Genomic DNA, 27,664 nt, shown 5'->3' on the forward strand with positions numbered 1-27,664 from the left:
TGTCAGCAGGCAACAATAACCACACAAAAATGCACATCTGAATCTTCGGATGAAAGCTCATAGAGAACAAACATTTTAATTAAGGTCCAGAAAACATATAGCCATATTTAATATTAATTTAAGAATGTAGGTAACAGAAGCAGCTGCCTCAGATTTCCATCAATTTACATTTTTTTGTGTTATGTGTGGATTTCCTTAACATGAGGAAAAAGGAAAAAATGAAAAGTGAACTTGCTAATTGTTTCTGAAAACAATAGTTTAACTTGCAAATGTTATCATTCACATTTCTTCTGAAGGATCTTAAGTTGCGTGTTGTTGCTACTGGGTTTAATCAGTGCTGTTCATACAAGTCATGCACTCTTTCTATGGAAAAATGCTGCTGTTCCGCTTCATAAAAAAGAAAAAAAAACTGGATACGATCTGATTACAGTACGTTCCTTCTTGCATGTCGCTACAGCGGGCCTAATTCTGCGGTTGTATCTACGGCATATTTAACTCGTCTGCAGCATGTAGAACGTGGCCATGGCCAACAGCACCCCACAAACAGGCACCATTGTGTACTTCCTGTACTTCTGCCACAGGCTCTCTTCAGCCTCCACCTCGGTGTTCCTCCTGTTCTTCTTGCGCCGTCCCTTCATCCTCTTCTCGAAGGCCTCCAACTCTGCCTGTGCAAGAAACACATGGGAACGGCAATTACTTGGCTTCACCTCCCCCCCAGTGCCCCTTCTCCAGCTCTTTGACAGGCGAGTCACCGAGCCAGGCCTGACCTCCGCCCTCCTCCCGCTGTTAACTGCGCTTGATAGAAACCTGGAGTGAAGTGTTGGAGGAAGGCACTCGAAGGGGTGCCAATAACAACAATGATGAAAGGCAAGGCAGACAGGAGCCTGATCACTTGGACACTTTACTCATGAATGACCTGCCGTGCACTGCAAAAAGAAGCCAAGACCCTCAAAAAAAAGTTTCTCTAAAGTGGAAAAAGAAAAAACAAATCATACTGCGAATTTCATTTAAAAATATCTAATAATGAAATAAAATAAAAAAAAAAAAAACTCAATGTACTTTCAAAAAGTAATCTGAAACTTATTCTTACAAGAATGGTTTTGACCTCTGTTCAGTTTTGACTGATCTTAATATATTAAAAACACTGGAGCTACAGTTTCATAAAATATAGTGAAACTACTGGAGTATTTTCTTGAAACTGCACTGGTACTGATCCTCATTGGAGGAAGCAAAATCTATCTCAGGCTTGCGCTCTGCTTTACAAGACTAACACAGGGAAGAGCTGTACCTTCTTGGGTCCTGCTGTGGAACAAGCAGGTGTGTTTATTATATTGCATTTGTGGATTCGGTAAATGCATGCCGTGTGTGTGCGCGCTCGTCAGAACGCAGACCGCGAATGCTTGGCCAACAATTAGTGTGAACTACACGTCCTTCAGAATGCAATAGAAATATAGAGTCTACGTAATCAGAAACAGTTGTACTGTATTACTCACATTAATACAATGTTCCACTTACGTACGTACATACTTTTACTCTATACTAGTGCGAGATGCAGAAACAAAGGTTTCTGAATCCCGTGTCTTTCTCATGCTCTCAGCATAGAGACAAGCGATAAATACACGAAGATATAAATATAGGTTCCGAAACATTGCAAAATGAAATTGCTGTGGAATGGAGCAGAAATAACAATATAAGGCTAAAAAAACCTGCTGTTTCTTCTTTTCCTCCTCAATTGCTGCTCTTTCTTCAGCTTCTTTTATCTGAAACACAGAGAAACACACCGCTTTCCATATAAACCTGATTCTTTAACCAGCACCCTATTACTAAATTATAATTTATGTAACAGACTTGTCATCCAAGATGAATGACACAGAGACTATGCCATCGTCTGCATACAGTATAAGATATGTAAAGATGAGTTTCAATTTCAGAATGTAGTACCTCTGAGGCCTTCTTCATCAGCAGTTTACAGGCTTCATCACACTGAACTTTGGCTTGACCCTCGCACACCTTTGAGCATGGGTATTCCTGCATAGACATTTAGAAGCAAAACATTATTTAAGTATATCAGTACCAGTCAACATAAATCTAGAACAGTGGTCTCCGACATGGTGCCCGCATGTAGTCTGTGAGTCGCCCGCCAAGCACGTTTTATAAATAGGCTCAATTTTAATTATTGATTTTAGTTTTTTTATTAGACTTACAAAAAATGAAAAAGTGTTATTTTATATAACATTAAAACATCAAATAAAATCATTATCTAAAAAATTTCAATATTTAGAAGTTTACGCATGTTATGTTAACGTACGTAGCGTACGTTTATCGTAGGATATTCTGTGAGTTGGAGCGGTAGCGAGCTGACGGCATAAACAAGGTGAAATCAACTATAACAAAAAAAAAAAAAAAAAACAAATAAAGGATTAATTATGGCTGATGGTGCACCAGGTCCTGCAAAAAACAAAAAGACTTATTACTTTAACGAGGAGTGGGAGACAGAGTTTCTCTCCACAAATGTCAAAGGCAAAAGTGTATGCCTCTCCGTGGGGCTAGCATCGCAGTATCCAAGAGGCACAATGCGGAGAGATATTTCACCACAATCCACAAGACCTTCAATAGCACTTATCCACCAGGTACATCACTTAGAAAAGAAAAAGTTAACGAGCTGAAAGGAACGTAAGCAGGCAGCAATCATTTTTACCAGACCCACTAAGAAGTCACAGGCTGAAAACGAAGGGTTGCTCATTTTTTGACAAAACAAAAAAAATCGTTCTCGGATAGTGAAATTGTGAAGGGAGCAATGACTATAGCGAACACACTGTTTAAAGATCACAAGAAGAATGGAGATGAACATCAGAGAGTGTATACATGATTTCAACTCGGGCAAAGACAATCGCAAGACGAATCACAGCTAGGTTGTCGAACGTAACAATGAAACTGGAGAAAGACTTAGGTTCGTGCAAATGGTTTTCCGTCCAGTGTGATGAGTCTGTAGGGAAATGTGTTCAGTGCAATGTGAAAGAAAAAATTATAAATGTACAAATTTCAATAAATTTTCTTGGAATATTTTCCAGGATTGATTGTTTAATAAAAAATATTAAAACAGCTTGTGAGAAATCATTAACATTTTTATGCCATTATATCAAGATATTTCATTATCCCTTTGACATAATGTTGTTAATTGAAAGTTAAAAAAGCACCATTGTGTTTACATTTATTATATTTATAACAAATTATATTTCTTTGAGTATATCAAACAAGTAGCCCTCTCAACTATTTTATCCCTTCAGGGAGCCCTCACTCACAAAAAGGTTGGAGACCCCTGATCTAGAATGTCTTATTGTGGATGCAACACTTTTCTGTCAGCATGGTCAAAATCTGACCATCTCCACACCTGAGAAACAACAACAACAACAACAACAAAAAAAAAAAAATCTGGCATATTTGCATACTATTTAACACAATGTATTTTTAAAGGGGGAGGGGGGAAAAAAAAAAAAAAAAAAAAAAGTACTTAAAATTGTTTCACCCCAACAGAGAGTTTAGAAAACTGCAGTAAACATACCTTTTTGATCCTTTTGCAAGGACATTTGACTTTGACTTTCTGGTTACAAGTCTCATCGCAGGTACCTGGGTGGCACGTCTCCTTGCATCGATGACCGCAACGCAGCTGGAAACAGCAGTGTACAACACAGCTTTTAAAAACACAATGGCTGGGATTCCCTTGGAATGAGAATGTAACAGCTTACAGTGTAAATAAATATCACAATACATTAATATGACACTACGTGTCCTGAAGTATTGCGAAACAAATATCACTTGGCTTATAGCATAACTGGGCTTGATCGATTTGCATATCGCTCCTTGCTAGAACAGCCTTGGCCAGTATGGGTCACCCTTCATGTGATGCGGAGGCCATGATACCTTCACCCAACAGCGTGTCACTGCAGATGAACGCCAAAAACCCCAGGCAGAGAATTTCCCAGAATGGAAAAGATTTTTCCCAATTTAAATCAGGCGTTAGGTACTATGGATTTCAAGTAACTCACCTAAGTTCAAGTTGTTTTTATCGTCATTCCTCTATACAGCTTGTATACAGCAGAACGAAATGTCGTTTCTCCAGAGACCATGGTAAATAGTGTTAATAAGAAAATTTACACTGACACTTTTCCTAAAGATGAGTTACAATTACTGACCCATTTAAACAGGAGGGTAATTTTTACTTTATCAGTTGATTTAAATTTTTTATTTCTTTATTTAGCAGACACTTTTCTCCAAAGCGACTTCCAATGGATACTATGTAGTCTTATGAGCCCACACACCTTATTCACCAACATGATTTACACTGCTAAATACACTACTTACAATGGGTCACTCATCCATACATCAGTGGAACACACACTTGGAGTTTCATAGTAAGTACCTTGATCATGGGTGCTAAACAAGAGGAGCTGGGATTCGAGCACAGGTTTTTATAGTGGAAAAAAATAGCTGCAACCACTACATCACCCGCTGTCCATAGACAGGTTATACAAGTGGTACCATATAGTAACAGACTATAGAACAGCAATATATCTGTTATAATCAAAGTCCAGGAAACTCCAATGAGTTCGTTGGGCATGGATTACATCTTACTATAACTGGTTTATGAAATCACCCCTATAAAACAGGCACTGCAGACATGGAATAAAAGTTTGTTTTTCAACTCAATTACTGCAGATATATATTTACTGCCTTCATTCCTTTGAACCACCTACACTGAAATGGGCAGGGAGAATTATGTGATCTAAATTATTTTAAATAAAGCAAATGCTAGAATATAATGGCTTTACCGCACCCTCCCGGCACAGAGTCACCGTGTTATGTCATACGGTCACAGCCGTGACTCAGGGCACTGATTTAATCGGCGGTGTTGTAGGTTTCCCTGCACAGTAGTGGTACTGCGCTTCTTCATGGATGTTATTTTGCACAGTATGTGAAACCTGGCTGTGATGTGCGCCACCAGCTCGGGAAGTCACACCATCAGTCTCCTTACTGCTCTCCTGCCTCCTTCACACTGTGAAATACACATTTTACTTATAACTTGTAAATATTCCTGTTCATTTTTTATGCTCATTTTCATCGACTACTTGTGCTGTGAAAAGCTGTAGTGATCCAGAGCTTATCTGGGATGCACAAGGCGTGAGGGAAGATACACCCTGGACAAGGCATTAGCACATATTAGTACAACAGCACACACAAACACACATTCATACACACACTAAGAAAATGTACTTAGTAAATCACCTGAAAAACATCTTTGGATTTTCAGCACCTGTGGGGAGACCCAAGTGAACATGGGGACAACATGCATGCTCAACACTCAAACTCAACAGAGATTTGAATCCATGTCTGAACTCATCACCTAGGAGCATACCCACAACGTCACCATGCTGCCTAACTGTATATACTTGAGTCCAGAATACTGTCTCTGGGGAGTTTGAGCACCCATGGAAAACATTACACGGTTAGTTACCAAAGAAATTTTTAAAAAAAATCACTAGTATAATGTAATATAACCCCTCATACGGCTGGAACGAATAAGGACCACAAATAGGAACCTGATGAAGCTGCCTACACTCGGTGACCGTTTGCCTCGATCTTGAACCGCATCGACATGGCAAAATGGCACATTTATACGCCGGAGAGCTCAAGCTGAGCTTAAAGGGCATCTGAGAACATTTTGTCCTTTGTCGACATGGCAATATATGAGGAGAAATAAATTGCTACCAGACAATGCCAATGCTAACAAAATGAGAGTGCACTAAAATTAGACGAAACACACCGTGCCACATCTGAAAGCATCGATTACTGTGCACATAAACAATATTTCATCACTCAGCATGAGCAAAAATCTGAAGAGTGACTTGTGCGAGCAGCGCTACCCCTCACTCTGCGTGCCACCTCAAAGCTCCCGTAATCCCAATATCATCCATTCTTTAGAGCAACAGCTGGAGAAACAGTTAAGCAGGGAAAAAGAAAACTGAAATCACAGTAAAAACAGGAAAAGTTTAATTCAACCCAGAGCAAGGTATTTAAAATTAATTTAAGATGTTTAAGAATTGCTAGTTGTGTGAGTGCCTTTGAATAAAAAGCATCTGTTAGGAGATGATGTAATGCCATATCATTTACAGGATTTTACCCGCAGAGCAGTTTACCCAAAAAAAAAAAAATTACGCTGCAGCTGAAAGTGTTATTAAATTATTATTATTAGTGTAGCTGAAGATTTTCTCCAAAGCAAATTAAAATGTGAGGTCTACAACAACAAGCAACTCAATTATTTAACCATTTTATACAGGTGGGTAATTTTTACTGTATCAATTCAGAGTAAATACCATGATCAAGGGTACTACTGCAGGTGGGATGTGAACCTGTGTCCTTCAACTGCAAGGTGAAGGCTCTAGCCACTACACTGCCTACTGCTCAGATGGAGCAAACGTCATAAAATTTCTACTGTTTGAAATGATAATATACCCAAAGCAGCTGTTATTGCTTAAGTTTTATAATGTAAGTTTCATTCTAATCAAATTTATTTTATTTTACACTTCATTGAGGGAAATATTGTCATGCAAAGTGATACAGTTCTGGCATTCCAGCTGGACAAGAGACTAAGCTACTGCCAAAAGTGACATTTACCTGCCCACACAGATGCATTTTAATGGTCTTTCTACCAGTTTCAGGTTAGAGTTCCGTTTTATTGCGCCACTCATTGCTTTCGCACAACCGCCGAATTGCTCATCCCAACACCTCCCACCTGACTCAGTGCTTGACAGCATGCTTTAAATTTCAAACATGGAAGAAGGCCAGATATGTCCAACTTATGACATCATGATGTCCACAAATAGCCGATATTTTGGAAAAACTGAACAGGTTCAGAAAAACAGAACTGGTAATTATGCTTTTTGGGGTGATGGGTGGGACTATGACGTTGAAGTGCTAAAAATCATTCTCAGTTCCCAGTATGGAAACATCCGCATGGCAACAGGAGCACCAAGAGCAACGTGCACGTGGCCACGCATGTTGTTGTAATACAGTAAAAACGAGTGCATGCCGGCTGATTGCACACTGACCTCCTTAGGACACTGGTTCTGACAGGACTCCAGCAACTTTCTCGTTTCTTCGTCAGCAGTTGTCAGTTTCCTGCAAAGAAGAAAAATAACAAACTTGGAGACCTGTTTAAAGTAGTGAATGTGTGGATTGAAACCTGCACAAAAAATCAGTTTTTTAAACAAAATGTTAAGAGCTTTTTTAAACAAACAGAAAGAGGTATTCAAACCTGGGTCTTTTGTGTCCAAAGAAAGCAGCTATAACCACTATGGCCCATGCTGCCCCACACACAGATCATGCAAGCAGATTCGCTAGTGACAAAGTAAAAGCTACTAGTGTTTGGTAGAAAAATAGACATTTAACCAGGAGTTCACCAGTTCAGGCTGGAGGAGAAAGAGCTGTAAACTGAACCAACGCAGTAAATATACCACAGTACAAATGGAAAAGACATGAAGTAGGATCATATGCATCACCTAATCAAATCTCATGAATTTGTATCTGCTGCTTGAGTTTGAACAGATTTTTTTTTTTTTTTTTTATTATTGCTATTTGTATTTATTTCTTCACACACTGTTTGTTTGAGGAAAACATAATTTGTCTTCATCTAGGGACTCACAAGCATTCGATGAAGAGGGTGGCAATTTTGCAGTGGCACTTCACGCGGACCATCTGCTTGCACTGGGGGCAGGCGCCAGGGTGGCAAGGCAGGGGGCACGGGTGAGGGCAGCCCTGGGGCCGAGGCCGGCCGCAGCTCTCCTCGCAGCGCTGGCACTCCTTCCCAGCCTGAAGGAGGCGGAGCAGTTAGAAGAAGGTGGGGTCACGAGCAGAGACGGAGACACATGTTCTTGACAGGAATCAAATGCCCCTTCCTGGAGAGAATGCTGATGGCACACTTGGTATTCCTTTGGCACATGCGGGCGGCAGGACACAATCGCCGATAAAACACTTTGCAAACAACTTTTGACTTAATAAGGTTGTCCTCCATAAATACGTGTCAGCGCTTGGAAGACATATTAAAAACATTGAGTTTATATACACTAATCCCTTCCTAACAGGGTTAATTCCTTCCATAAAATCACCATTAATTCCCAAAATTGCAATTATATCTTAAGGGGAATGATAACCTATTCCTGGGCAAAAAAAAGAAAAAAAAAAGGAAAAAAAAAAGGGGGGGGGGGGGGGGGGGGGGGGAGAGCTCTAGCATGTCAAATATTTTGCTTTGCCTTTGTAGACTTTCCCAGAACCCTTTGCAATTTCTTTTCAACCTATTTTATGATTATCATTTGGCTCATGGATACTCATGACATGAAACTAATTTCACAAGATCACTATCTGGGTCTTTCACTTTGCAAAGAACTGGGAAACTATACTCGGCGTGCAGCATATGCTTCATTTGATTAGGGCTTCACTTATGTCAAGCAGCCACTGCAGAAGTGACAAAGGCAAAAAACTGCCTGAATGACAGCAATAAGGGCCAAAATCCTTATACATTTAAGACATCAAGTTCATATTTCTGTTAAAAACATGAAAAAACTGGTGATGCACAGTATAAAATAGCAGTTGTAGAAGCAGTTTGACCACATAATGGGCAAAAATGTGGTTGTACTAAGTCCAATGTATGAAAAAAGGGTACATATTTTCATAAATGGTTTTTTCTTGTATAGGACCATATTATAGTTCAGGTTTTGTCCTCATCATTGAATATGAAAATACCTCCCTTTATGGGCCCCTCTGTGCTATTTAATAAAAGAAAAGCGAGTCCCTTTGGGTTTCTGGTGTGCTATTAATTTCTTATCCCGAAACTATTATTCAAATAGTTTGAAGAATGACAGATATAGTGGCTAATTCTGAATTTAATTTCTTCCTGTAGCCAACAAGGGAAAAATGCACGATGGCAGAAGCAAAGCCTTTCAAGCGTTTTACTCTACGTCATGGAGGTTTCTAATTTGGTCACAGACTACATCCACATAAAAGGTTCCCATCTTCTCCATTAACCAGTCCTCCTTGAGACATGTGGACGTATCCAGTGATGGCAGAGAGGGTGCTTTCAGTGTGGTCAGGAAGCAGGCAGTAACTTTAGATGGAGCAGGGTACAAGCAGAAACCTGTTGCACTACCACCACAGGATCACGTGGCCCAGCCGCACGCCTGGTGGGCCACCGAATGAGACAAAGCTTTCAACAGTTCCCCCACACAATGTCTTGAATCAGGTGTTTTTCCCATTCATTAACAATAAATCAAACAAAAAAAAGTTCTATATTGCCGTGATCTAGCACTGCTCTGTTGACAATAAACAATGTAAATAAATAAAAAAGAAAAAAAAAAAAAAAAAAAAAATCAATGGTCATATAATGTATGACCAGTTCACTTCATTTTCAGCTGTGCAGTCTGTTGAACTGTGCAATGTGTTAACAGTCAGAAAAACAATACAAAATTTATTTCAGGAAAATGGCACTCCTAAGGATGCTTGCACAAGATGTAAATGTCTCAAGGCTACATCACATCATGAAAAAAAGTCCAACCAACTGCAACTCCTGGGCACAAGGTTTCCCAGTGGACTGAAAGCCCGTAAGGAGCGGGAAGGAAAAGTACTTAAGAGTACACATACACACAGTCTACCTCCTGACGTTTCTATATCGGGACCCTGGGGGTCCATGCTGAGGTTAAAGCTATTTGAAGGGAGATATTTACTTAGTAACTCCCTCCTTGCGTTCCTCTACCTTTTTAGATGGACTGACTGGCAATCTGCTGAGTGTCAGTCTTCATGAATAATGAAGACCGGTAGTCCTAAGTCTGGGAGAAATACAGATCAAACACTGTACTTCAACAGCAACTGAAACATAAAACTGAAGAGGAAACATCTAATGGAATAAATAAGTGTATATATACACTTTATATTTGGGGGGCGCGTGGTGGCGCAGCGGGTTTGACTGAGTCCCGCTCTCTGGTGGGTCTGGGATTCGAGTCCTGCTTGGGGTGCCTTGCAGTGGACTGGCATCCCATCCTGGGTGTGTCCCCTCCCCCTCCAGCCTTACGCCCTGTGTTGCCAGGTTAGGCTCCGGTTCACCGTGACCCCGCTTGGGACAAGCGGTTTCAGACAATGTGTGTGTGTGTACTTTATATGTATGTATGTATGTATGTATAGACATACATACATACACACACATACACATTATACGTATATTGTATATTTTTTAAAGAAATAAAAATGGAAACATTTTCCTACAGATCTGACTTCAGAAGTAGTAATGGATAGCAAAGAAAACTCAGAACTTCGCCTTCAGAACTGGCAAACCTGAAAAGTCCTCAATTCAGAATCAGAGAAGTATTTGATTATGTCAATATTTAAAACTTTCATCCATACTTTATCAATAACTGCTTGTCCGCTGCATGTTTGCAGTCATCCAGAGCGCATCCTGGAAGCATAGGTTGTGAGACGATGTACACTCTGGAGAGGACACCAGTCCATTAGAGAGCAATCACACACACTCATTCACTCACTCAGGCTACCTGCTGCTTGTCATCCGTTGCACATGTCGGAGTCACGCTGTGACATTCCCGATTACATCTGTGGTTCCCACAGGCCAGGAGCCGGCCACATGGCCTGCCGCAAGAGAAGGGTCCGCAGGAGTGGCAAGGCAGAGGACTCACCTGAAACATAGGGACAGCTTTAGGAACATGCTTTCTTAAACTCAGCGTGCAGTTTCTTTGGGGATAGACGGTTGTACGGGCACAGATAGACAGGAAAAAAGCTGTGTCTGAACTCAGGGAAAATAAGAACTGCTCCTCCGATGAGGTGACAGCTGCAGAACAATTCCAACCGTCCAAAACAAGGTTTGAATGAAATCTCACTTTGGACCTACTACACATATTAAACATTAACTTTAAATAAGCATTTTCCTTATCTACCTTCATAGCTTTTAGTATGTATGTTTGCTCATTTTCAGCTGGTTATTTTTACTGAAGCAACCAAGTTTACTCATGGGTACAAGGGCAGCCAACCCCTGCAATCATGAGCATTGATTGATTGATGTATTCATTCAGACATAATGATAGAGGCATTCATAGACAGATATATTCATTTTCCTTACATGCAATGATGAATTTTAAAAAGGTAAACAAAGTGAGAAACCTGAAATGAAATGGAAAATGGACAAATTTTTCCTCTTACTGACTAATTTGATACATTGGAAGGTGATGTTAAAAGAAATTAGTTAGCCATCCATCAGGCCGTTTCCCCAAAACCAATTATGGTAGCTCATTTGATTAATTGCTTTTTGCCAAAGTAAAACAGTGCCTTTTGTGCCCTTATTAACTCTTAGAAAACAAACAGTAAGAAGAGCTGACTAGAACATCAGCTATGCAGCTGTGTTTTGCTAACACTGCTAAAAAACAGTGAAACAAAGAAGCTCATATACAGTATATGAGCTTGGGGAGAGGAGGGTCTTGTCCAACACCACAGTTCAAATAAGTCCACGTTTTTTTTAAATCAGTTTTTCACATCCATATAGGTTATAAAAAAAAGCCTTTGACTGAACAATTGTAATATTTTGACCCGAAGGTTCGAATCCCACCTCTAGCTGTACTACTCTTCAGAACAGCACTTAACGTACAATAGCTCCAGTAAAATTATTCAGCTGTATAAATAGCAGGAATAGGAATTGCAGGTAACTTAGGAATTGCAGGTAACTTAAAGTTGTTTTTATTATTATTATTATTTTTATTTTTTATAGAGCACTCTTCTCAAGCAGTGACACAGAGTGCTTTAACACAGGCATGCAGCAAGAAAAAAATGATACAAAGCAGACACTTTGGAGAAAAGAGTCACCTAAATGAATAAGTGTAAATGTACATCCTTTGTTGATTATTGATCCCAAGAGGCAGAAACTGTAAACAATTATATTGATGGTAATGACCATTTACCCTTCTTAGCGTACAAAACACTGAGAGGAGAGAACAGTCACTGCCGAATAATATCACTGTGTGAGATGTCAGCAGGATGGGTTTCATTAGTCAAGTACAAAACTACATGCCCTCTGCAGTTGATCTGGGTAGGGGAAGGGTCTGAGTAGTAAAGTTTAACCTGAACTTTTTCAGCATTTTAAATAATAGGTCTCCCTTCCTACTAAATGCTGAAATGACATTTTCTTAGGGGTACACATAAAACAAACAGTGACAGAAGACATTGAAAAATTATAGGACTAAGTAAAGAGTGAAAGAATAGAGAGTGGAATTAGGTTAAGAATAAAGGTTTAAAAAGTATTGCTTACAAATCAATACAAAGTGAATAAAGAGCACAACTGGAACACAGCAGGAGAACTTCAGAAACGCAAGTTAACCAAGAAAATGTAGTTCACCTGAACTGGTGGTGGTACAGTGAAACGTGGGACAAAAATGCGATCTGTCCAAAACAGACGCCTGTGTCGTAACATTTTAACATGTGTGGTACTGCTGCACTAATAAATAATGCAATGATTTTAAGGAAAAAGATAAACTGAGGAAAGCCAGTACTGGGATTTGAAGGTAAATAGAAACCATAAATGAAAAATACATGGATTCTATAGTTATACAGTCAAAAGCGTTTGGGGCAGCTGGTAACGTAGTGGTTTGAGCCTTTGAAACCAAAGGTCACAGTTTCGAATCCCACCCCTGGATGTAGTACCCTTGAGCAAGGTACTTACCTTAAATTGCTCCAGTAAAATTACCCAGCTCTATAAATGGGTAAATAATTGTAAGTCACATTGGAGAAAAGTGTCAGCTAAATGACAGTGTAAAGGAAGAAATGTCTTTTCGAGGAGGCTATGTACAGTATATGATGCAATTAATGCGTAGGCCGACATTGCAGAGGCTTTCTGGGGTTCAGAAAATTACATTTTCTATATTGCTAACTATACACAAAATTTCCACTGTGTTATTCTTCAAAAGGATGTGTGGATACTCAGCTGCAGCAGTTTCACAGAAACCTTTGTCAAATATTTACTGACACAGTTCTACTGATAAAATGCTGATATTGAATGAACCGTGAAGAAATGTGACAAATCTATTAGCTGGTGTTGGTTAAAAATGGAACACTTGGGACACATTCAAACAAGAAATAAGTGACTTTCTCCGGTATGCTAGGAGCACGTTTCACTGGAGATGATGAGTGGAGAAGGAGAATAACGACAGCTGCCCGAGCACTGCTTGCACAACAGACGGTGGCCATGACCTTTCTCTTATCGGGGACTGGGTACATCTCGCACTGCGCTCCATATCTTGGACTCCGCTCACGGTCTGTCCGCAGCAAGTGACAATGACAGGAGACAGGCGAGGTCTGTCCTTCAGCCGCCACCAGGACGCTATCTGCGCTGTCCGAGGAGCTTTATCGCTTGGCAACGCCACATCTGGGCAAGCTGCCCATTGCTGTACCCGAGTCTGGCTGGCCAGCGGAAGGCTAAATGTGTTGTTTTGTAGAGTGTCGCTGCCACTGAGTCCACCTACCTGCTCGCTGATTGTCCCCTTTTTCCTGCAACTTTCCCAACCATTATAGTCTTAGTGACAATCTGATCTTATGCACTGATGTACTGGTGTGTCAATCTCAGCAATTTTATTAAGTTCAGCTTTGAGATTCTTTACATGTATTTATTCAGGAGTCACTTTTTTCTAAAGCAACTTACAATGTCTTGCCAATTTATACAGCTGGGCAATTTTTACCATATCAATTTAGGGTAAATTTCTTGCTCAAAGGCACCTCAGGCAGAGTTTGAACCTGGGTTCTTGGAGTCCACTGTGCCACCTACTGTCCTTTATACGCTAAGGTTGCAAACTCTCCTGTCAACACCATCTTCGGTTGGTAGACACCCAAGGATATTCAGCTCACTTTATAATAACTACCTCATTGACCTAGCTAATATATTTACTTTTTGTTCTTGATAGACCTCTATAATCAACACTTGGAGTGTGTGAATATATTTTTAAAATAAGGAGCGATTCTGAACGAACGAGAATTTCGAATGAAAATCGCACCAATTTTATATTTACAGAACTATTTCTGGGTTTCACACTGGTCCGAGCAGCACTCGGCACCATACCTCAGATCACAGAAACGCATCCTGAGGTCCCTCAAGGGTTTCCTTGGCAAGCTTACTAACATTTCAGCCTTAAGTCTACATTTTTAAATGTCATTAGCACCAGCAAGAAAGGGCATTTTGAAAATAATGTGAGCGAATGCATGTTTGTGAAGCGACAGAAAAGGTGACAAAACTAACTGGAAAGACTTATGGGTGTCTGTGAGAGACGGTGACAATTCTGAGGATTAACGGTGAGCTCTAACACCTGATTCCCAGAGAGTGGAGACCATTTTCACACTTCCCTGACACCCGCATATTGTTCCTTTAATAACATGAGGGTGTTTACCATGCACACTACATTCCTCTCAGCAAAGCACAACCCAACCGTGGCTGGCAGACACCCCTCAGGGAAATGATTATTTTAAGGAAAAACCCTGAAGAAGTTCATACTTCTTAAAGAACGTCTATTCAGCCAAGTGACATATACACACTCTTTTCTCCATTGCATCTTACCTTCTCTGGCTCTTCATTTAAAGCATACACACACACACACTCATATTTACCACACACAACAGAGCTCAGGAAGAGATTCCTGATGTGGTCCTTCAGTGCAGAAAAAAAGACCATGCTCCAAATGCGGTAAATAGCCACACGTGTGGTGCAGGACTCACCTCGTGTTCCCCAAGGCAGGCTCTGCGAAAAGGAAACACGAGTGTGATTTAAGCGCAAGGCCTGTAGAAGGAACACAAACAAAGTGCAGAGCACAGAACACTGGAAACACGTGCGCCGACTTGGCCCGGTTTGCCGTGTGTCAGCAAGTTCCAGCTCACATTGTTCGGGTTCGACGAGCAATGAAAACAGCAACATTAGAAAGAATCCGGGAATTTAGCAATGTGTCGGGAGCACATGTGGCCAACGGTCTGATGCTGATGTTCAGCTTTTGATGGGGAACTCGGGGGGGGGGGGTGTTAGGCTTACAGAACAAAGTTTCTGAAGTAGCAACAAGCATAATAGCCAGATCACTGGATCTTTCGTAGCGGTCAACAAATCACAGTCCTGTTTTCTTGTGGAAGATACTCCAGAGTTAAAGTGCAACTAAAAATGTGTCGGCAAACAAGGCACCAGACTGACAGATCAAACTGGGTTACAGACAAATCTGAAGTTCTTGCTGTCGTGAGATGATGGTCTAAAACTTCATACTACATCAGTAAACGCTGTAATGTTAAAACTGACCTTACAGCAGTAAGGAAGATTAAAATGAGACTAAGAGGACCTGGAGTGAAAATGGATAAGTGGGAAATGTCTTGATCTGGCTGTTGAAGATTCAAATTTAGCTCTCACACAAGCTCAACGGCTAAACAACAGGGAAACAGCTTTAAGTAAAGATGACTAAAGTTCACTTCCAGCAGAACTTCAGCTGACAAATGACAAAGAATTACACCCACTCCTCAATGTGTGACCATTATACTTATGTTTTTTTTTTTCCCCACTTTTGGAAACTTTCTGAACTTATACCCTTAAAATCAGATTTACAATCAATAGTTTAGCAGACACAAAAAAATTCCATTTCCATGTGAGGCAAATCATAGTGAAATATTTTTGGCCAGCACCCTGTCCTGAATGTTTCCATCCCTTTGGAACTGAGCACTGTGCGAACCAATGCCATACTAGATCACCCATCCTCTCCAGGTGGTTGACTGTGCTGTCCGTTGTCATTATTTAGTGTTGAAAAATCAAGCTAATCTCGACATCTAGTGCTGAAAATGGCTTCCAAAAAGTTTGTAAAGTCATTCACTTGTTTCTTGTAAAAGACACTGTTATGCAGTCCTTTTAAATTAATACGAAAACATTTTCAGCACTGCCGCGATTCTGCCCTTCGTTCCTTCTCAAAGCTCACTGACCAACGTAGAAAATGATCACTATGCTAGTCACATTCCTGACCAATTTCTTCAATTAGCTAACTAGCTAAACTGATTGGTTACTGTTTAGGACAATTCATGATAAAATATGAATTATTTATATTTCTAACATTTTTGTGTTATACTCCTTCCTTTCTTTTCACCATACAGTAATACTATATGTGTATGTACATTATGTATGCATGGACAAATACTGTTATAAAATACAGTATTGTGTTTGTTAAACAACTGTTATTGGGAATTTCAATAACTATTCTGTAGGGACCGAAAAAATATTTATTATTGTATGTGGGTTGGAGTGATTTTCACCTGTACTTGGCTCCTTCTTGGAAGAAGCTGGAAGTTTCCCCATTACAAACAATGGTATTTATCATTTCGATTAACACATTTTTGTCGAACAAGTGAATTTAAAGAAACAAACTGGATCCGTAAACTGAGAAATGGGCGTCAGCTTTTGTAACCGCTGTTCAGAAAGACACGTTAATAAACAGCTTGCAAGGGGATACATACGTGTCGATGGGCACCTGACATGGGGGACATGGGAGGGCCTTGCAGACAAAGGCTGGCTCCGAGAGCTGCTCCCAGGGGCCGGCCAGCTGGGTCTGGAACAAGACACCAGCATCAGCTCATTCCGCTTTGCTGGCGAACATGAGTGTGCCCCAGAAACGCCCCTTTCCTCCCACATGTGAGTGAAATGCCACTGGCACGTTGCAAGGCACGAGGTTGCATCTTAGAGCACTCCCTCCTCGTCCTTACCCGGTCAGTCTTCTTCACCATCACTTCATCATGGCACAGGGCCGGGCAGGTGTGCCCGCATGCTTCCAGGACGCGTTGGCAGATCTGCCGGCAAGGCGGACAGGTGCCGAAGTGGCAGCGATGTTTCTCGCGGCTGCTATGGTGGCATGTCGGCGGTGACCTGCACAGACAGGCGCGTGCGCAGACAGTTTAGTGACATGGCCAGGATGAGGTGCACATCCATTTAAAAATAGCCTGTCTACCAATCCTGAAAGCGGCCCATTGTCAAACCTTGCAAAAGCATCCTGCCGGTCACAACAAACTTCTTCAGAATCTTAAAGAGAACATCAACTCGTCCTACAGCCAGGACATCCAGGGCAGCATTAAGTAGGTCAGTCACTATTTACCCAGAAGTCCTTCTGCAAGCTCTGATCCTACGATGCTACTAATTACCCAGTAGACGTGACTACGAAGGGCAGGCCAACCTTGTGGATTTATTACATTCTGTTCCTCTTTATGGACAAAGTGCCGTGGGCGTGCCAGAGCACTGCGATGCCTCAGAAATCAATCAGCCGCATCAGAGCGTACTGTTATTTCACGTGACCATGACTGCTGCCGGACTCACGGTACACATCAATTCAATTACTTTCACAGGCCATCCACTGTAAGAAACAGAAGAGTTCTTTATAACGTTCTTCCCTCAAGTCACTTGTACTAGGCAGTAGGTAAGGGAACTGCACTCGAGACAGCAAAGGTTGAGGTGAGCATTTCTTCGAGCCCCGATGTTATACCTTTTACCTACTACTACAATCTCAATTGTGTACTGCACAAACTGGTTTCAGACTCACCTGCACAGCTCCTTACACCTTGGTGGCCTGGTGCTCTTCTCCCGGCCACAGGGCACAGTCAGTGCTGTGGAGCCACAGTGGCACCTCACCTGCACCGTCTCAGGACACGGGTAGCAGCTGCCTGTAATACAAATGCACACAGAAACACGCAGCTGGGAGTTATCGGTACAGCAGAGGTCTGAAGACCTGCCACCAGCAGTGTGGGTGTGTATGTTCAGTTTTTCACCCACCCAAATCACTTTCCCAAGTGAACAGACTTAGCCTTTACTGTCAATGCTAATGTAGTTTCTTCTTTGTACATGTACATCCACAACATTTTCTAGGTACAGAAAGATGACATGTGTCGACTAATTAAAACATGCTGGAAAAACATGACAGCACTGACGAAAAAAAGTGTCAAATCTACATTTAACCATCTGTGTCGAAAAGAAAAGGATTTTGGATATATTTGTAGGAAGTGATGGATCACGTCGTATCATGCTGATTGATAAAATGTCCTCTAAAAGCTACAACAGGACCGTTTGGGAGGTGCTTGAAACCCATGTCCAGTACAGTAGACAAAAACGGATGGCTGCATCTCAGGATGTTAAAGTAAAAGCAAAACATTACAAATAGAACATGTCAGTGAGCGACCAACATTTTTTATTGATAAAAAGTCAAATTAAATGATTTCTCATCAAAAGGGTGCTAAAAGGCACGCAAAAGTGTTCGTACTAAATGTTGTGAACGCAAAATCTGTGCCACGAAGGACGTGTCAAAAAATGCTCCATATCTTCCCCCACATTCACATTAGGCCCATATGACATTTAGTGCAGCCAGCAGCGGAACATTTTCGCTCCATATCATAAAAGAAAATGGGCTGGCCGATAACCTATAATCCTGGCAATTGAGAAACCTTTTCATTGCGCCCTTGTATCTCTAAGGCATTTCAGGTGGGTGGTTAAAGGTCGATAAGTTAATATCAAATAAAATGCAAATTGGCTATTTCCATTGTCACAAACTATCTACAGTTTATAATTCAGTCTTATCTCACATACAACAGAAGTCAGCCATGTTAGTTAAGGGATGGCAATGTTAAATTTTTCAAAAATATCCACTTCCATTTGACCCCAGTCTCATCACTTTCTCAATCTTATTGTTTGATATTATGTAACAGAATCATTAAAAAAACCAAACCAATATTACCTATATCATCAATACCTATCAGGAAATATTTACACACAGTGGATAAAAATGCCTTCATACTGAATTGCTGGCACCAAAACAATTCAAAAAGACAATTACAAGACTTCAAGTAAGAAACAAAAACAGAAAGGGGAAAAAAAGATTCTCGAAACTGAACCCTTTGGAAGTGTGTAAAATGTAAACATGAAGTACTTGTCATTCAAGGAGATAACTTACCTACAGCAGCAGGTTACACCGTACTTGAGGCTGGCACTGTGGAACTCAGTAAACAGGATCAAATCCCTTCAGTGTCCAACAAAAAGGTACTTACCCTGAATTGCTCTGGGGAGTGATAATTTACCTTGTGTAATAAACATCTTGTATACATAAGCATACTGATAAGTAAAATAATAACTATATTACTATTATAAAACTACCCAGTTCTATAAATGGGTAAATAACTATCGTAAAATATAAAATTGTGAATCAGCCACAGGTGGTGTAGTGGTTAGAGCTGCCTTTAGACCCAAAGGATGCAGGTTTGAAACCCACCTCCTGCTGTAGAACCCTTTGTGAAGGTACTTACCCTGAACTGATACAGTAAGAATTACCCAGCAGTATAAATTGGTAAATCACCACGTTAATACTAAGTCGTTTTGGGAAGAAGTGTCAGAGAAACAAATAAATGTAAATGTATTCTCACTGGTGTATAACAGGCAAGTAGAGTCTTCCAGCTGGCTACAGAATGCCACTAGTGCCAAGCTGACAGTGTTTCCTCTGATGTCGAATTAATAAGGAGGGGAGAGCGCCAGCTGGCGCACACCAACACGACATGTGACTTCCAGCTGATGTGATCTGGACACCTGGACAGTCGGGGTCCCGGAAAATTAGAGGAGAAATTAGCAGAAGCTCAGCGGGCTTCTTAACTGTTGAACTGCTTGGATGTCTCTGGCATTGGATCAGCAGCGCAAACCACCCGTTCTGTGTGTCTCTAGACCCCCAGGGGGCAGACACTTACCCTGGTGACAGACGGAAGGGCACTTGTGGTTCCGGCAGCCCAGGGTTCGACCGCAGCTCTGGTCACACGGTGGACAGTTCCCCGGGCAGCACTGCAACCATAACAAAACTGTTCAGAACATTCCCTTCTCTCTTTGCAAGGTAAAAATTATTACTAATGAATCTCATGATAGTTTCCAGCTGCTGGCTGCAACCTAAAGCTTTGGGGGTTCAGAAAAAAAGAAAACTAATATTAGAGTGTTATAAGAGGATTACTTCACTGGCACAATAGAAAGGACTGCTGAAATAGCAATTAAAGCACAATCATTATGAGTAATACAGCACATATATTTGAGTCAGTTCAAGTAAAATTCTTGTGCGTGAAACAGAGCAGTGAGGAGCCTGTTAAGCAGCACTCTTATCTGAATGAGATATTACAATGGTCCTGTAACTTTTGCAGACTTAGGCCAGCTCACCCACAAAATGATGTAGCATCGTGGCAGCAACTGAGAAAATGTTAATTAATAAAGGCTCATTTCCTGGTAAATGTCTTTTTAAATTTATCCAATGAAACCACTTTGTTAATCATTTTTCTGGTAATTAATTCCATAAAACTGTATTAACAAATGCGGTGTACCAAAGAAATTGGCCATTAATACTGCATATACCAGTGTTTAGGGTCAACAGGCCAGGACAAGACTGTATTTAGGGTTGCAATCAAAAAAAATTGCGAACCACCGCTTTATGCCATACTGGCTGCCATACTGGAAACTCAAAATTTTCTGGAAGTCACTGAAAGACAGGGGTACGGCAGTGGGAGGGTTGGGTCAATAAACGAAAGAGCTGTAGTGTTCCAGTAAATCAGAGCAACACACAAGCAGAGGCATCAGCTGAAAATGCATACGATTAAGTAGGAATTTACACAGCAAAAACAAGAGCCAAAATAAATCAGAATCAGAATGAGTTTTATTAGCCAAGTGTGCTGACGCACACAAGGAATTTGCTGTGGTTCTAGGTGCCTCCAGTATTTACAAACAGGTGACACAGAATTACAGAATAAATATTTACAGAGTATACAAATACGAGAGTATAAATAGTAGTATAAATACTAAAAAAACTAAATAATTAAATTACAAAAGTGGTTGGATAATGTTGCACTGACAGGAGACCTATAGAGAAGTGTTAACTGACCATGAAAGTGATGGCCTGTGGGGAAAAAACTGTTCTTGTATCTGGTTGTTCTGGCGAACAGTAGTCTGCCAGAGGGAAAGAGTGTAAAGAGTTTGTGCCCAGGGTGTGTGGGATCAATAAAGACAATTTAAAGACTCAATGTCTGACGGGACACAAAGAAAAACAGTAACGTGTAAAAGGAATAAGCTCAAAGACACACACACACTGGGTCCTCAACTTACGAACGCAACTGAGATGGGAAGTCTGCTGGAGCTTTGTTGAATCTGTTCATAACTGAAGTCACTGCTGGCCTGACTGATTAATACCCTCATGTCTTTGAGTGTTCCTGTAGGTTGGGGACCTGATGCTGACCACGTGTCTTCTCCCATCTACCCCAAACAGAGCCTCAAACCCCAGGCCAAGACTCACCTTCCTCTTACACTGATGCCGCTGGCAGCTACGGGTCTTCGGGCACTTGGATTCGCATAGGTACTCCTTGTGGCAGGGCATGCACCGAGTGTACTTCCCGCAGCGGCACTGCTTCTCCACCTCCTGATGGGAAGGAGAAAGTCATGTTTAATGTGTTGTGTGTTGCCACAGCAGTTAGTAGGTTTTTAAAGACGTCCTCTATAGGCCTTAAGGAAAAAATTTCCGCCCCCAAAAAAAACTAACTCTCAGCACTGAACAAAAAAAATGCTTGGATTTGAACAAATCTGCAACTGCCCAATACTTCAGATTAAAGAGCCTGTAAAGATTTATATGCAAGACCATAAAAACAAAAAAAAAGCCTGAACAAACCAACTGTACATAGTTAAAACATATATACAAGTGGGGTAAAATTAATTCCCTACCCTTTACAAGTTCAAATTATAATAATGAAATTGGTGGATTTCAAAGAAGACAACAGCAATATTGCAAGGTACAACATGTCTTTGAAGTACAGTGAGCACACTACTTAATAGGCACTAAGAGTTGGGCTGTCACTGGAAAAATTTAATTGAATGCAACAATGCCTCATCTATTCTGTAATTCTACATGCAGCTGCTAATAGTATTGGATTAAATGACTACTTTGGGAATCGTGTGTCTATAACCATCTCTTGGTGAGGGAAATGCAGTTATGTTTACTTTGAGTTGTGCATTGCTTTGGAGAAAAGCACGCTAAATGAATAAATGTAAATAGAAATATTGTTGCTTTGGAGCACAGCACCTGCTAAGTGAATAAATAGTAAATGTAACGTACATGCTACCAACATGATAACTCTGCATTTTGGACAAGAACAAAGCAGAGGACTCTTTTTCTCTGTTTGGGCAGACAGCAGTTTGTGAAGACCAGGCTGGCAGACAGCTCTGTGCGTTCTGAGTCCCCTGGCTGGGTATTTATGACCCACTGTAAATAAAAAGCACAATAAAGAACCACAGCCACAGCCAGAGCAGCAGGATGGAAAACTTAAAGCACAGCTTACTATTCACCATTGCTGTCTGTTGGCACAATTTGAATTGATATGCTAGTATGACTTATGAAAGAAAGAAAAAAAAAAAAACTACTTATCAAAAAAGTTTTTAACAAAAATGAATAAGGCAGGGACCCACTGTGCTGTAGATAAGAGATTTCAGCGGATCAGCGCCATCTAATGGCCTCAAAAAAGAGAAATGTATGAAATACAGAAGGACAAGATTTCTGTGTGACACAGTAAATCACTTTTCCTTTTCATCCCACAACCGTGACTCAGAGGAAGAGATGAGGGTCCTCTCACCTGTCGGCACGTCTCGCAGGGCCCCCGGTGGCAACGCATTGAGCAGGTGTGCAGGCCGCAGCCCAAGACCTTCCCACAGGTGTCCCCGCAGGTGGGCACATCCTCAGTGCAGGGCAGGGAACACTCTGACAAACACCACACGACAGAGTGTGGGCGCAACCCAAGGGACAGCCAATTACTTCCCTACAATATTAATAATCAGGAAGTGTCTCCTTGGTCAAGAACACTTCCCAAATACAAAACTAAAAATACTACAACGGTCAGAGATGCTGCCTTTGGATCCAAAGGTTGCAGGTTTGAATCTCACCTCTGGCTCTTGAGCAAGGTACTTACCCTAAATTGCTCCAGTAAAATTACCCAGCTGTATAAATGGGTAAGTAATTGTGTCTTAACATCGTAAGTCACTTTGGAGAAAAGGTTAGCTTTATGAATAAACATCAGGTGTAGTACATAAAAAAATGTTTAACCTAAATCAAGGGCACAGGAGCAGAAGACTTAATTCACACAATGTTGATAACAGAAAACAAGACAAAAATATAAAGACCAAACAGTAACTCTAACAGTCTATTTTGAAGCAGAATAGAAATGTAAGCTGGCACTTACTGGACTTGCCGCAAGGGCAGAGCCTGCTTCCTGAACGAGGACACTCGCCACACGGGCCGGAGTGACACACCCTCTCGCATGTGTGGTTCCCACAAGGCAGGGGTTTCCCACAGGACTTTGCGAGGGTAAAGGATCAAGAAAACAAATGTAATTACGGCAGATGAAACTTCTAGCATTTTATCTAACTCTGTAATTTGTGTTGAAAGTGACTAAAGGTTGAAAATATTACATGAGCTCAATAAATGAGGGAAGTGGGGTCTGGTCAAGCCCAGTTATTTGTACTGTATATATTACATCATCTTCATATGACAGTAACCTTGTTATACATAAATAAGATTTTAAGTTTTATTTTTACAAAACACAGCATATGAAAACAAAGCAACAAATAAAGACACTCGTATAGTAACTGGATAGTAAAAGTTAATACTGTCATCGTCCAATGTAGGTAAATCACTTAAAGTGCTGAAATAAAATTAAGAATTTTTGTACGTTCTGAAGTATATTTAAAATAAGAGTGATGAATTGAATAGTCCAGTCATTCAAAATATCCGATCACTCAGAGACATTCATACGGGTTCAGATTAACTGAATGTTGAGAAAGTCATGTACCAGCTCACAGTGCCACACAGGACTGGCGCACAGCCTCTGTGACACCTGTCTGCCGCACACACAGCGTTGCTTGCTGACCCGGGGACAAGGTTCACAGTCACCTGATAGCAATGAAAGAAACAAATGATGAGGCCAACCAATTCATGTTAATAAAGACATAGCACATCTAACTGTGAAGCAGTTCAATGCCTGCTTCCGGGTACAGCTTCATGAGCGCTTTATCAAAATCAACCTGCACAGCCGGCAATTTTTTACTCAAAAAGGTAAAGCTGGCATTACTACAACATTTCAGGTTAAATGCCTCTGCAAAAGGTTCAAAAGCAGGGATACTCCTTGGACGCAAACAGACAACCTTTCGGTTAGAAGTCCACGTTGCCCACACCCTAACGATGAGCACAGTCCCTCCTCTGCGCTAAAGTGTGGCCTACCTGCATGGCACAAGTTCTCACAGGCATGCTGGCCACATGGAAGGACCCTGCCGCAGCGCTGCTGGCAGGACCAAGCCTTGGCGCTGCAGCGCCTCGGCACAGGGGTTGCTTTCTTACACAGACACGACACCTGCACCATCTTTGGGCAGGGTGGGCAAGGACCTATAACACAGGGAAAGAAAAAAGAAGAAGTGAGAGCTGGAAACCTGAAATTTAAGGACTTGGGTTTTAATCATGCAAAGCCATGATACACCAGCAAAAGAGTCCGGAAAAAGCTATTTGAAGTCGTTTCAGAAAGAAGATGTAGAACAGACACCCTTTCACCCGAACCAATACCGCACCTCCCTCCCAGCAAGAAATAGCCTGAGAGCACTCCAGTACCTGGGTGACAGAGAAGAAGACAGCGGTGGCCACAGGCAGGCTTGAATTCACGATCGCACACCTGGCCACAGGAGTGAGGTAAGAGCCAGGGATCCAGAGGTGGATCTTCCACCTTCCCACAGTAGCAGCAATATCTATTTGGCGTTTCCTGTGGCTTGTATTCATGGCGGCACTTGGGGCTGGATGGGGATGAGAAACCAAAGCTGAATTGATCCCTGTGCCCTACTGCAACACCAGCAGCTGCACATATCGGGGAGACATGGTCAGGTCAACTTACCACGGCCAAGGGTACTCCTTCTTCCCAAAGTCCTCATCCGTCACAGAAGAAACAAGGAAGATGCTGTCTTTGGCCCACTTTTGAATGCAGGGCAAGTGGAAAATGCAGTAACAACCAGAACAGCTCCAGACCTGAGACCAGGAAACATATCAGTGTAAGAAGATTTTTTTTTTTGGGAATATACAAAATTTACACAAGAATCCCACCCTTCAAGTCTGCTTCTTCCACTCCAGTTATACACACCATTTCCTCACAGGAAACCAATGGTAAGCATCTCTAGAAGCCTCAAGTCTTAAATTAAAAACCAGTGACTACTAAACCATAATGGTGTGCTATGCCATGGTAGACTCTGCCGTACCGCCTGGTTTCTTTTCACAGAGGCAATGCAGATGAGGCAGGTAACGGCTCCAGACTGAAAGGCATCATTTAAGTACTGCCTGGTGCGTTCCAGATCTGTGATGTCTCCACCTAGTTTGAGAGGCACAAACATGCACTCTGATCATTGTTAACAAACATAAACAGCAGGGCATCATGTTTACACTCCTGTGTTACCTAATTCAGACAAATTTTTAAAAAAATTTATGAAAAGAAACCAACTTTCTGATAGGCAGGATCTTCAAGTCTCTTAGAGAAAGTCGCTAATTTCACCTGTCTGACAAGTGTACGTAGTGAATGTCGAATCCAAAATCATCCCATGTTTTCCACAGAGCTCTTCGTCTCCCTCATCTTCCTCTGAAGAAGAGCTGTACTGGCTCTCCGTAAACCTCTGTGCCGCAGCTTGGTTGGATCTTCTGATCTCTTCAAACTTGGACTGGGATGAAAGCTCTGTCAGAAAAGGAGGTCACACAAAGCATTTCAGCATCCATCCATTGTGTGCTGCATCCAGTCAAGGTGTTGGCATCATTGGAAAAGAAATATGGATGCGGACCTCTGCTTGGGATTGGCTCAGCAGTGTCCCTCTGAGGCCTTCTGTTGCCCCTCCCTGACCAGGGATTTGTGTGCACTCGGGCATCAGGAGGCTGACCGCTCCTTTCTCGCTGGGGCCTGCTGACAACGGTCTCCGACAGGGGCTGGCCCCTGGCCTGTCCTCGGCCCCTCCCTTTACCCTGCTGCCTCCAAGCAGGCTCCATAGTAGATGACGGCAGTGGGGATGCTACCTTGACAAGAATTAGTAAAAGAAACACATGCCATCTTTCACTGCGCATTTATGGGGTGCTCAATGTTGTAACACAGAAAGAAAAAAAAAAATTAAGTTGCATACAATCTTCTAACAAAGAACTATGACATTTCTCTACTGAACTGTGTGCAGCAGCAAGGCTGAGGTACATGTACTAGAAAGGGCAACTAGGGTCACTAGGGCAAATGCATAGCTAAGCTAGTTGATTTATGCCAAAAACTATTCAAGCTTGGAAAGCACCAGTAATCATATGGTAAAAACAGCACAAGTTCATCTAGTTCTGTAAAGACAGACTAGATGTGAGTCGTTGCTAAGCTAGCATAGCTCGCTTGCTAACTAAACGGTGTGTGCCAATTCAGCAGCAACTAGCCAAGTGGCAGGCAGATAGCCTTACATTTGTACATCAGAAAATCCAGCCTAAGAAACTACAGTATCGGAAATTATGATTTCAGGGGTGCATTAATGTGCTGCCTTACATGCACGAATCATAATACACCCGCGTAGCTGAAAAGTCTACATCTAAATTCCCATTCAAACGTAACACCTACCGGATTCAGACACGACTCATCGCTTTAGCCCTTCCGCTGTCATCAGCACAGTCGTTCGAGGTGCATGCTGGGAAACGGAAGCCGAATGGGCATCCAATGAGCACCCGCGCGGTGCTCAGCCAATGAGCATCATCACAGGGAACACAGCCGCCGCTGGGTGGTTCCCAGACCTCAGTAGCGATTTATTTTGGGTGCGACTGCACGACATAAATGGAAATAATGAAATCTATTAGTTTTTATTAAAAGTAATTAGAATGATTCTACTACTCACTTTCATACCTGGTCAGCTGAGGTAAAGGGAGTTTTCAGGTTGTCAAATAACATCCATCTAAGTAGCTGTGCAGCGAGGATGCGTTGTTATACTCACACGTGACGTCACGTATGGTGTGGTATTAAATATATATATATAACACACACACACTCAAAGGGCAATTGTAAGCAGAACTTGTACACGGGTTTCTCGCATGCAAGAATTTTTCACTTGTGCCAGCGTGACATGACGATGTTTGACTTGGCCAGCTTGTGCACCTGAACAAAACCCATCTGTACATATTTTGTGAAATCACCAATCAACAACTTGTGACTTTCTTCTGATGTGCAGCTCCAAGGTCTGGATCCAAAGACTGTCATTCTTCCAGGATCAGTCAGTTCATTAGTTTTGCAGAAAGGGATTCTTTAAACTTAAAGCATAACCCTGTCTCTGTAAAATCATACACAGCTCGTTTCTATCCTTATGGTACCCCAAGGAGACACATAGAGACACATACAATAAAACCTTTGACCCAAAAGTAATCTTTTCTCACAAAAACATGTAATTTTGTGATTGACATAAGGATCCATCGCTATAAAGAGAGCATCAAATGTTGAACTGAATGTAAGAAAACTATGCTGTTGATTTTAACATTTTTTTTTATTTATTTCC

At 41.5% G+C, this 27,664-nt stretch overlaps 1 protein-coding gene across 4 annotated transcripts; it reads right to left on the reverse strand.

The window, feature by feature from the left end:
* Positions 1-11: 11 nt before the first annotated feature.
* On the reverse strand, positions 12-26,796 carry nfxl1 (nuclear transcription factor, X-box binding-like 1). Of its 4 annotated transcripts, none has more exons than XM_018738619.2 (23): positions 26,743-26,796; positions 25,946-26,174; positions 25,666-25,842; positions 25,376-25,485; positions 25,018-25,148; positions 24,741-24,919; positions 24,360-24,521; positions 23,932-24,032; positions 23,323-23,437; positions 22,720-22,844; positions 21,393-21,515; positions 19,816-19,906; positions 17,634-17,754; positions 16,807-16,966; positions 16,561-16,652; positions 14,803-14,824; positions 10,593-10,733; positions 7,700-7,866; positions 7,107-7,176; positions 3,563-3,667; positions 1,942-2,028; positions 1,707-1,760; positions 12-665 (listed from the first exon to the last, which is right to left on the reverse strand). In XM_018738619.2, the coding sequence occupies exons 2-23, from the start codon at positions 26,145-26,147 to the stop codon at positions 492-494; spliced, it is 2,709 nt and encodes a 902-aa protein (XP_018594135.2). In that variant the 5' UTR covers positions 26,148-26,174; positions 26,743-26,796; the 3' UTR covers positions 12-491. The 4 variants fall into 4 exon arrangements, with proteins under 4 accessions (XP_018594135.2, XP_018594137.2, XP_018594139.2 ...); XM_018738621.2 differs by having other exon boundaries at positions 25,946-26,170; positions 26,743-26,783; XM_018738623.2 differs by lacking the exon at positions 26,743-26,796 and adding an exon at positions 26,671-26,730.
* Between the last annotated feature and the right edge of the window lie 868 nt (positions 26,797-27,664).

The sequence above is a fragment of the Scleropages formosus genome, chromosome 3, assembly GCF_900964775.1.
Source record: "Scleropages formosus chromosome 3, fSclFor1.1, whole genome shotgun sequence".
NCBI lineage: Eukaryota > Metazoa > Chordata > Actinopteri > Osteoglossiformes > Osteoglossidae > Scleropages > Scleropages formosus.

Excerpts from the sequence above, each read along its gene's own strand:
- nfxl1 (XM_018738619.2), bottom strand. The coding sequence starts at position 26,147 with ATGGAGCCTGCTTGGAGGCAGCAGGGTAAAGGGAGGGGCCGAGGACAG. Across the intron at positions 14,825-16,560 it reads TGTCAGGTGCCCATCGACAC|AGCCTGCCTTGGGGAACACG; the intron begins GTATGTATCCCC and ends TCCTTTTCGCAG. Across the intron at positions 2,029-3,562 it reads CTTGCAAAAGGATCAAAAAG|GAATACCCATGCTCAAAGGT; the intron begins GTATGTTTACTG and ends ATGTCTATGCAG.